This window comes from Triticum dicoccoides, chromosome 5B (genome assembly GCF_002162155.2).
Source record: "Triticum dicoccoides isolate Atlit2015 ecotype Zavitan chromosome 5B, WEW_v2.0, whole genome shotgun sequence".
NCBI lineage: Eukaryota > Viridiplantae > Streptophyta > Magnoliopsida > Poales > Poaceae > Triticum > Triticum dicoccoides.
This window is the reverse complement of record NC_041389.1, coordinates 74,289,667-74,301,266: the sequence shown is the minus strand read 5'-3', so window position 1 is coordinate 74,301,266 and position 11,600 is coordinate 74,289,667. Positions and strand designations below refer to the sequence as shown.

Below are 11,600 nucleotides of genomic sequence, written 5' to 3'. Positions count from 1 at the left end.
CGTGGTCGCTGACGGGCGGGTCCCACGGGCGGTGGGGCCCGTCACTTATCCATGTGGGCAGGCGGGGTCAACGCCCGCTCGCCGACAGGTGGGGCCGCGGGGCTGGGGCCCGCCTGGCCAGGTCAACTCCTTCTTCCTCCCGCTCGCGCCCGATGCAGGGGAGGAACGGCGCACTCCGGCGAGGGTCCTGGGCGGCTCCGGCCATCGTTCTCGCTGGCCGACCTACTGGGGTGATCAGCGTGATGAGCCACACCCATCCCATGGTAGAACGGACCTCGAGGAGGGCGGGGTTGAGAGCAACAAGCACTCCGGTGGAGGGGGCTTTGGGTGGAGATGGGGTTGTAGCCACAGTGGCTCCGGCGAGGGGGAGAGGGCCTGGGAAGGATCTAAGGGGTCCGGGTGGTCCTTTGGTGAGGTCAGGAAGGAGGGGGAGGGCTTGGTTCGGGCGGATTTAGCTGGAGGGAAGCGACGGCCATGGTGACAGTGAGCGATGAGGAGAGCAGCTCCGACTCGGTGGAGAGGCTAGGCAGGTTCCTGGGAGAGAGGTGGAGCTAGTTGGGTGCTCGGGAGGCGAGGGGAGGGGCTTATATATCCGAGCGAGGGCTTGGCCAAGCTGGCATCGCTGCAGACGCGTGGCCAGCGCCGCAGACGCGTGTGCTCGTGCATGGGCTCGAGGATAAGGCGACGGGGAGACACAGGGAAGAGCGCACGGGGGCAAGAGGCAACCAAGGGAGCACGGGGAAGAATAGACGAGCGAGCTCCGAGCCAAAGTCGCCATTATACGTCCGTGGGCACGCGGCGGTTTGCGTCGGTGAGGAAGCTGCCGGAGGGGGAGAGGGGTCCATGGGAACGGCGATGACGAGGGAAAGACAAGGGACATGCTCACGCGCGCGAAGACGACGAGAGGGAGCGGTGCCAAAGCACAAACAGTGCTCTGGACACGCCACAACGCACAGAGCGCGTGAAACTGCATGCCAAATCGATGGTAACCACCAGAACTGGCATTTGGAGGATTCAGCGAGCTGGCAAAAGTTGTCTGGGGTTTTGTCCTTCCAGGGTAGGTCGCAACTGAGGTGGTGGCTTAGTTAAAGATGTAGTGGTTAAGTGGGGATTAACCTCTGAAGTTTGTTGTTGCAAACTTGATCAACTAAGTGTGATCAACAGAGAGATGCTATGGGTCAAATGTGATGTCCGGGTGTTTAGGCTAGTATGGACTACAATCCTCGGGATTTTGAGGAGAAAATGACCAAGGTTTAATATAGTTGCTTTGCAACTGACCAAAATGGTCCAGAAACTTGAGCATGATGATGCACTCACATGGAGTATCCACTTGAGCTCAAATTGGGCAAGGCAGAGTCATTTGATCTTATGAAGATTCTCAAAAAGTCTCATACCAATTGGCCAAGCCAAAATGGTACTTGCTTCACAAACATCTCCTCTCGACAAAAACTTGCAAAAACTCTAGAGGAATAATGGCCTGATGAAATGTGCCCAAAATGGGTGGAGATAGGTTATATGGATACTAGAAGGCCTAGAAAAAATTTCAGCCATAATGGAGCAAGATAAACTATATTTGCTTCACTGACTGAAATTTTGGACAGAATCAAATAATTGAAGATGAGCTCACATGGAGGCATGATATGAGCTCAACTTGGGTGGAGGGCTATGATACGATGATATGAAGGACCATGCAAAATTGCAACTAGTTTGGATGTGCCTAGCTTGTACCTCCTTCACAAAGCTTCTTTCTGGACAGAAACTTTGGAAAATCATAATTTAATAACTAATAGGCAAATGAGGTTGCATTTTTGCATGTGGCAATGATATGGACAGAAAAAGGTGTCCAAGGAGTTTGAGGTCAATTTGGCAAAGGAAAATAGCACTTGCTTCACAATGAGCCATTTAGGACAGAATAGGAAATGAATTATTTGAGGATTATTTTTAAACATGGCAATGAAAAGTTTTGCCATATTTGAGGAAGATATGACCCAAACAATTATGAGAATTATTTGGGAATTTTAGGAGTGATGGAGATATAGGTTGCTTCACAACCTAGGGCAAATTCAGTTATTCCTTTAATAGAAAAGGAATTTTCCCAATAAAAAGAATATTGGAATTTGGTCCAAGGTGGAAATGGAAAGGTCTAGGGAAAGATTTGGGTATGACAAGCCACTCCGGAAAGAAAGAAGAGGTCATCTTCTTCATTTTCCAGACTACAAAGCCACGGAAAAAGAAAACTCACGCAAAAACCTCAAAAAATCAAAATCAAAAGAAAGGGCCGAAAATCAGGTTGTTACAAGTGGACTCGAGGAGGCCGGGGACGGGCCGGAGATGAGGCAGTCGAAGACGGCGGCCGATAATGTACGCGACGGAGATGAGAGGAGGAAGAAGAGGTCGACGACTCCGTCCATGCAGCTTCCAGCCTTGCTCCAATGCCCTGAATGGACGTGGACGAACGCGACGAACCCCCGGGATGTGCTCCCGAGCGCCGGAGAGGCAAGTGGACGTGTCAACGACGGTGGAGAAGCCGCGACCGTGTGAGTTTGCGAGCTCAAAATCAAGCCAGAGGAGATGGGAGAGGTGGACCTGGATCTGACCGCGGGGGGAAGGGGGGGGGGAGTGGGCGGCTAGGGTTCCAGGGGAGGGAGAGAGTTTGCGGGCGCAACCTCTTATCCACTCGTCGACACCGTCGAGCTGGTCCGGCGGGGCGCCCCCTGTAGCGGCCCCAGTCGGGTGAACAGGAGGTCGAGCGAGGGAGGGGGAGTGGGCCGGGCCAGTTGGCTGGCTTTGGCCCAGGGGGTTCCCTTTTATTTTATTTCTGATTCTTTTACTTTTCTTTTATTTGTTTTCTGCTTTCCATTGCTTTTAAAACAAAAACAATTTTATAAAATATGTGTTCAACATGAAAAATATCCAGGGATTATTTTCCACACCCAGAACATTTTAGTTTGAAAGTTTGAAAACTTTTGCCGTTTGACTTGCTTTTGAATTTGAACAGGATTTGAATCAACGCGAGTTTACCAACAGTAATAGTGGTGACGTGGCAACATTAGTGGAGGCTTACTATAGCTTAATTATCTGGGCGTCACACTCCCCGTCCATATAAACCCAGCAACCCTGGACTCCGGCTGCCTTGTGGACACGAGCACCCAACGGCGCCCGGGAGGAGCAACTGCTGGCAGTGTCGGGCGCCATTGGTCGCTGTGTCGCCTGCCCGATAAGGCATGGACCGCGTCGTGCGCCCGCGGGGTGTCGCGGAGCTGCAAGTGCCCACCCGGGCCGCCGCCGACGCCGTGGACAAGGAGCTCCTGCCCCGAACTAGCCGTGAGCGGCGGAGTACAACGCGAACCGCTAGCTCCACGTTTTCGCCGTCGACGATCTCGATGGTCCACGACGAGCTTCTCTCAGTTGATGGAGCGAGGGATAGGGCGGGGAAATGAAGGTGAGGAGATGAAAGTGGAGCGGAAAGGCTGAGAAAGTGCGGTTGACCAGGGTTTGGTGTCAGGCTTCAGGTTTTTGTGGGAATGGGGATGAGGACGACACGGACCATAGTAGGATGGCCTGACGTGACGATGGTCTCTGGGCGCGGGTATGGGGTTGCCGGACAACCCAGATGTTCGAGCTTTGTTTGAGAAGGCCGGCGGTGGTCTTTTTTGTCGGACAGTGACCCAACAGGCCATCGAGCGTTTGGATAGCATACGGTGCGTCCGGTGGTTGTAGGTGCTCTAATGGTTTTTTTTCTGATGAAGGCCATTATGGCTTAGGTGCTTGCTGGTGGCTTGTAGGATTCAAAATCTGAGCCTGCGAAATCCAAAACCATTGTCGCAGCCGCGCGCTCCCCTTCCGTAATCGAAATCCAAAACCGTTCCGGCCTTTCCATTCCCGCCAAGATCATTTTTGCCCTTACAAAAAAACAGCGATCCGCTCCGAAACGCATCCCGCCCGTCCACACCGAACATCGGCGAACGCATCCTACGGCTCCACCTCACCGATCCGGGGCAACCACCCCTGGACCAATCAGCGCCCGCCTCCCCCTCCGTATAAACCCAGCAGCCCCGCTCCTCCTCTCCTCCCATCTCGCCCCAAATCCCCCACCTTCTTCCAGCACACCCAACGCACCCGCAAATCCCCCACTCTCCCGAACAAGCGATGGCCCCCAAGGCGGAGAAGAAGCCGGCGGCGAAGAAGCCCGCGGAGGAGGAGCCCGCGACGGAGAAGGCGGCCGAGAAGGCCCCGGCGGCGAAGAAGCCCAAGGCGGAGAAGCGGCTGCCGGCGGGCAAGACGGCGTCCAAGGAGGCCGGCGGCGAGGCGAAGACGAGGGGCCGAAAGAAGGGCAGCAAGGCGAAGAAGAGCGTGGAGACCTACAAGATCTACATCTTCAAGGTGCTGAAGCAGGTGCACCCTGACATTGGCATCTCCTCCAAGGCCATGTCCATCATGAACTCCTTCATCAACGACATCTTCGAGAAGCTCGCCGCCGAGGCCGCCAAGCTCGCCCGCTACAACAAGAAGCCCACCATCACCTCCCGGGAGATCCAGACCTCCGTCCGCCTCGTCCTCCCCGGGGAGCTCGCCAAGCACGCCGTCTCTGAGGGCACCAAGGCCGTCACCAAGTTCACCTCCTCCTAGATTGCATCTGCATTGCTTGTATCTATCTAGTAGTAGCGACTCTAGCTGGTTCTGTTGCTTTAGTTAGTGCTTGTCGACTCTGGTTATCTGGAACTCTTAAGGGCTTGTTCGGTTGAGGTGGAATTGAAGGGGATTGAGGGGGAATTAATCCCCTACAAGCCAAAATCCCTGCAAATTCCCCCCAATCCACCTAGGGATGGGATTAACCGAACAAAGCCTAAGTGCTTTTATTGCTGGATGGGGAATTGATTGATGGATGACTGCCAATGCTTTATTGCCTCTTTGGGTGTAACAACTGAATTTGTGCTTCTTTTGGCAAACTGATATTTCAAAAGTACGGATTCGTTTCATCAGCCTGTGGTTACTATCTCTGCCACATGATTGTCCTGATATTCTGCATCAGGTGAGTGTTGTCCAATCGGCTGGGCTTATTTCCTGATGTCATTATTGTTAATAAGAGCATTCCAATGGTTTGCCTTGCCATGTATGGTTGTTGTTTTGGTAGTAGTTTGCTTTGCTTATCCACAAGTATCAGCCAATTGGTTAGGCTGGAGCAGCTTGGTCCTGATCCTATTGACAGTGTTACTCTGAAAATGTTGAGCGTGAGAAAATTAGACTAGCTGTCCAATTCTTGCTGGAAGGTAGGTGTTCCTTAAACAAGATGTGCTAGAGACATGCACATTTGGTGTATCCATGGAAGCTATGGATGGTCTTCAGGCTGTATCTTCTTCAGGTATTGCAGCAATTTAGAGATCGTTTAACTTCACAATTGCCTGGCGAGTGCTTCATTTTTTTCCCTTTAAAGTAATTTACTGATTTTGGTGGTCTGATATTTATATCCGTAGGCATATGGAGGCTATCCTGAAACCATCAAGAAGAAAGCCGGGCTCCTGTTCTCTGTCGTTTGCCGAACCTTCCAAAAAGACAACCGAAAGAAAAACATGGATCTTCTAGATAGGCAAATCTGCAGCCAGCCACAGCATCCTTGCCTTTTCTTCACCACACGTACATAATTTTTCTGAAATCCCTACAGAAGTCCCTGTATAATTAAATATCACTGATGTAAGTTGTAACTCAGCACCTTAAACATGTTGAAAAGAACACACACGCTGATTAACTATAGTAGGGAAAGTACAGATATCAAGTGCCTCTGCCACTCCACACCTACTTATCAAGAACAAGAGCTCTCATTATAAAGGCTAAAAGATTCAGTTACTAAACTACAATAAAATATATGTTTCGTTTCTACAGATTTCAGGTATCAAATTAAGATTTCTACCGGTTTAAACATCCAAACAACTCTTCTCCTGTGGCCTTTATGTCTCCTAGCAATATTTCAATGGTAGCCAACTTAGCTTGAGAATAAATAACTAATCAACATCGACATGAATAATCCAGTCATTTTTCCGGAGAATCCAAAAATTGAGACAGTGCATCGTAGAGACTATGATGCCTACTTTTCCACAAGGAACAAAAGGAAACCCAGCATCCACTACACCAAAGTATTGCCAACATTCTAACTAATTTCAGAAGATACCACTTACCCGATGCAATAAATTAAGTGTTGGATTTATGATAGCTGTGGCGACCTGAATTTGGGCACATGTGTTTTGTAACAGCGCAGATTTTCTTTGACAACTTCGGCAATTTTTATAGCTTGGCATTTTTGGGTCAGAAACTTTCTTTCTTTTTGATAATTTGACTAACAGTACCTTTTATCTTCAGTTTGGGTTGGCAGGAAAACCTGCCTCCTGTTTCCTGCCGTTTACCGAAGAACAGTGGTAGCACTTATTTCATCTGTGGGAGCACTGGTTTCATTCTTGCAAAACTGCTGCGTATTTCTGTCCGTCGGAGATATATCGAGGCTGCACAGGCATGGTTTTCAAGCTACATTGCTGTCGTTTATCATACCTTCCATGTACTAATACCCTGTATTGACATTCAGGTACTGAATGTGTGACTTTTCTCAACCAAGTGAACCAACCAGCAGTTCAGCACAGCCCGTAGAGCAGCAAACGTACTACAAGAGTACTACTCCCTCCGTTCCTAAATACTTGTCTTTCTAGAGATTTCAACAAGTGACTACATACGGCGCAAAATGAGTGAATCTACACTTTAAAATATGTCTACATACATTCGTATGTTGAGTCCATTTGAAATGACTAGGAAGACAAGTATTTGGGAACGGAGGGAGTACATGCCAATACTTGGATATCAAAGGTTTGTGTTTCTTTTTCCATAGTTGAGACAGGCGATGTCTCTTTCTTCATCTAGGTGGAAGATACGGTCTTCATTATATCCTTTTCTTTTTTTGTGGGGTCGATCTTCATTATATCAGAACAAGAACGTAAAGATAAGTAGATGACCTTTCGATGTCTTACAGTTGACATCATCAAGGAAATTAAGAGCAAGTACACAATAAAGATTTGTATTCGGATAATAGCATGCCTCCTATCGACATTCGAACCTAGAGATAGCAGGACATTGAAGATTTGCATTTCTTTTTCCGTACTTTTCTTCATCTAAGTGGAAGCCATGATCTTCACTGTATCAGAACATGAGTGTAAAATTAAGTACATGATCTTTCCCTGCCCTACATATGACAATACAAGATCGCCACAAACAAGAAAAGTACATCAAGGAAAAAGCACAATAGACAATTTAACTGTACAAATCATCTTCTTCAGCTGCCATGGCAGAGGATGCAAAATGACCGGCCGTAGTGGTAGCGCCTGCCACTGGCTGGTCAGGGAACCGGAACTCACTACTGTTGAAAATCCGAGGGCTAGCTCAGCTCCGAGATGAACTGTAGGAACCCGTCGCCTGGTGGTTCTAGGGTGTGTTTGGTTCTTGCCCGTAGATGCCCTGCCAATATTGGCTTGCCAATTATTTGGCATGGGATTCCACCGCCCAGGGTTGGCCAAAATTTTGGCAAGAATCTGTGAAGGAAGGAACAAGGGACTCGTTGGCAGCCAAAAATTTGGCAACAAAGCAAACACCATACAAAGGATTTGGCATGACCAATATTTTGGTAGGGTGAGTTGGGGGCATAAACCAAACAGCCCCCTAGTACCCACACTCCTGATGACCTTCACAGACTTGAGATATCACACTCTCACAATGGGGTAACTCAACTCTTTATTATTCATAACTATAATCTTGGGGCCCTCCACACCTTCCACCAGGGCGGAGCAGCACGGCCCTGCCGCCACCTTTCTTGGCCGGCGCCAGCCTTAGGCGGGGCGGCGATGAGGGACCAGGGCGAGGGAGGAGCCCGGCGGCGCTAGGCTTTCGCCCTCGAGTCGCGCGCGCAAGGGTACTATCCTGAATTAGCACAAGTTGCATTGCTGAGTAATGATTGATGCTTGATTGATGTTGCGTGTGTAGAAATGATTGATGCTTTGATTGTTTCTAGTCCAAGGATTCCTTAGTTCTGCCTAATACTCCCTCCGTCCCATAATATAAGAACGTTTGTGACACTAGTGGGAGTAGCTGCCAAATTCACCATGCCTTTTTAGGCACAGTAATAGAGAATGAGCTCCGGCCATACTGAACTAGAACTAGAATGAGCTCGGTATACAGGTAGTTCATCATAAATAAACGAAGCAACTAGAGTTGACACCATTGCAGAACTCGATCACTACAGTGCCTAAAGTTGCCAACTACACCATGTCTTTTTCAGTTACTGGAGAATGATCTCTGGCCATGGACCACCACACACAGACTCATGCAAAACAGAGTAGGAACTTGACACCATTTTCAGCACTCTATCACTACAAGAACCATGGAAGGCAACCAGGTAAGGTTAATTCTTCAGATTAAACACACCCACGGTGCATAACTCCTTGCGTCGAAGATCTCAGTTGCGATGCTTGGCAGCTCGTGACTTGTGCTGGCGCGTCGCCGGGCCTGCAACTGATGCCGCACAAATGCATAACAAAAGACAGCCTGATTAGGATGGAGTAGACAAGTGGTCCAGCAACATAGCAGAACGGAAGGAACGGAGACATGGTGAAGAAATTGAGGCCGTATATCCAAATGCAAACTTATGGTCCTGGCAATGTGTGAATTTTGCCAGTAAGTGAGGCGCATCACATAAACGGTACTCCCTCCGTCCCATAACGTAAGACGTTTTTTAACACTAGCGTAGTGTCAAAAAACATCTTACATTATAAGACGGAGGGAGTAGATGTGATGGACTGTAATTTTAGTGGCTAATTAGCCAAGGTAAGTACTTTGGCTAGTGTAGTAGGGCTAAGTGGAAACAACATGCATGCATCATAACTTTGTGCAAAATCAAAATTGAGAAACATTCATGCAACCTGAAATTTGAGACTCGTGTCCAAGGAACAATTGATCTAGGATGTCTAGTGGTCATGAGGTTGAAAGCTAAATAAATGCATACCTAAATTAAACAACCTAGCTCGCATAGGTATACACAAAGATTCACATTTCATACTGGAATAACTCTAGAATGAAACACTATAGGGGTAATCAAATTTTGTTAATGAGAAATCAGGATTACAGGATGCAATGACCAAGCAATAAATATGTTGCTAGATGGTCATATATATTGTACAATAGCACTACTGAATTACTTCACCAATATATTGAATAATCATGTTAGCACAATCTTGAGATACTGGAACATACTGAGAATCTAAATCTGTGCATCGATCATGTGTAGAATTATAGATACTGCAAAACAACACTAACCCCTTATGATGAATTTAACTGGTGCAATAGGGTCGTCGTCGGAGAGGTCTGCTCCTTTCCGAAAAGTCCAAGTTTCACCTCCTTCAGGACCATGAGTCCCCATGGTTAATAAACCAACTGTGCTGGCCCACTTTTTATTTTTAGGAGGCTGCATATTGTCTATGGTGTAGGCCATCTCATCTACTGACAGTGAAGTGAATTTTGGATTGACCATCTGAACCACTGCATACTTGAGCACCATTGCATGCTGCAAGATGTACTGGAGGAAGGCAAGCTCATCTTGCCTGGCACGATATTCACGAAACGTGATCACCTTGAGCCGCAAGAGCACACTTACGATGAGACCAACCTCTTCCCAGAACTTGAGGTCGAACTTGCCAGCGAGTTGATCGCATTTTTCAGACTGCAAATTACGTAATTTCGTCAACATTTCAGCAGGTAATGGATCGTGCACCATCAACATACATGAGGATACCAGTGCTAGTACCGTAATATGCAGCGCCTCGACGTTGGGGAAGCATTTGAGGAAGGCGGGCACCATCTTGACATCGTCGTAGACTCCGAAGCACACCTTCATACTAAGGACATTCACGCTTGTGACCATCATGCTTGCACTTGTCTTAATCCCAGCCTGAAATGGATCAGATTCAGCAAAAAAGATGGCACATTGAACTGCACTTGTTCGCAAATTGAACAAAGTTGAATGATCATTCAGAGGATGGATGTACAGTAATGGTAGTACCATGATGACAGTGTCTTGGATCTCTAGCACGTATTTTCCTGGCTCCAGGAACCCGAATACTTTCAGCTTGGGGACGTTGCCAATCTTTACTCTGATGCACGATCCGCCGGCAGGATTGAGACACTCTGACAGGATGAGACGCTCGAGACGCGGGGCGTTCACCACGTTGACGCTCTCTATGACGAAAGAGCAGATCTGCACGCAACGGAGGCTGTGGCTGACGAGGCGGAGATGCACCCCCTTCATGCTCCCTTGGATGTTGAGGATCTCCAGGGCGGGGCTCCTGGAGACGACGGCGTCGATGTCCCCGTCCTTCATGGCGACGCTGCAGATGCCGAGCTCCCGGAGGTGGGGGAAGGAGGCGCCTTGGAGGCCGGCCGCGTCCGGGAACTTCCAGACGCCGATGTAGAGGCGGGTGAGGGTGGAGATGGTGAAGAGCGTCTTGGGGAGGGGCACCTCGCGCAGCCACGGGCGGTTGACGAGGACGAGCTCCTGGACGCCCCTGGCGGCGAGGAGACGGAGCCAGCGCTTGAGCTGGGCCTGGTACGCGCCCATGCGGCTGCAGGTGAGGTGGACGGAGCGGAAGGGACCTGGTGCGCGGCGAGGACGCGGGAGACGGCCGCGATGACGTCCGGCGTGCTGGCGCGCGCTGACGAGACCAGGTGGGTGTCGACGAGGACCAGCGGCGTCGAGCGCCAGACCCCGCGCCAGCGCGCGGCGAGCGCGGCGGTGCGGGCGGCGTCCTTGACGGGGAGGCGGGAGACGATGTCGCGGAGGAGCGCGTCGGAGAGGCGGCTGATGCGGTCCACGCCGTCGGAGGGGCGCGCGCGGAAGGCGGTGAGGCGGGCGGTGGTGGAGACGGGCGGGTCCGGGAGGTTGCCGTGGATGAGCGACATGAGCTGCTCCGTCCTCCGGTCCAGCTCGTGCGGGTCCAGGCCTTGGCGCCGCATGTCGGCCGCCGTCACCGGGTCGACGTTGGAGAACCGGCTGGCCATCGCCGGCGCCGGCGGGAGGTGGTCAGGGGAGCACGGGCGTGGCTAGCTAGGGTTTTGCGGGTGGTTGGAGTGGAATCTGGAATGAGTAAAGTGAGTGGCGAGAGATCGGCGGCGGATGTTGGTTGGTTCGGTCGGGGTGGAGGCGTGTTTCGGGGTGGGCCAAATGTCGGAACCTGGTTGCTCGCGGGCCCATCAGAGGATCCCAGAACAGTGGGAAGTTACACTACTATTAGGGCTCGTTTGGTAAGTCGAGATCCACCCGGGATCCCCTTAATTTCCCTGGGTAGAAAATCCCGATCTCAGCACACCAGAAGAATTTTCCCCATCTCTCCACCTATCCCCGATGGGATTTGCTTCCCTGGGAAATATTCCCCGGCCTACCAAATGAGCCCTTAAATGAGATTTTTTTTTGAACATAGAAAGGCGCACAAAGCGCCAACCAATACATTTAGCTCAGTAACATCTTACAGCGTGAATTACATAGCCCTTGAATTGTAATTAGACAGGAGAGAAACAAC

The 11,600-nt window shown here is 50.1% G+C and overlaps 1 protein-coding gene and 1 pseudogene across 1 annotated transcript; one reads left to right on the top strand and one right to left on the bottom strand.

The window, feature by feature from the left end:
- The first annotated feature begins 4,061 nt into the window (after window positions 1-4,061).
- LOC119307439 (histone H2B.2-like) lies at window positions 4,062-4,953 on the top strand. Its single transcript, XM_037583513.1, has one exon. The coding sequence runs from the start codon at window positions 4,150-4,152 to the stop codon at window positions 4,627-4,629; it is 480 nt and encodes a 159-aa protein (XP_037439410.1). The 5' UTR covers window positions 4,062-4,149; the 3' UTR covers window positions 4,630-4,953.
- A 3,210-nt stretch (window positions 4,954-8,163) lies between these two features.
- On the bottom strand, window positions 8,164-11,173 carry LOC119307438 (annotated as a pseudogene).
- Window positions 11,174-11,600: the final 427 nt, after the last annotated feature.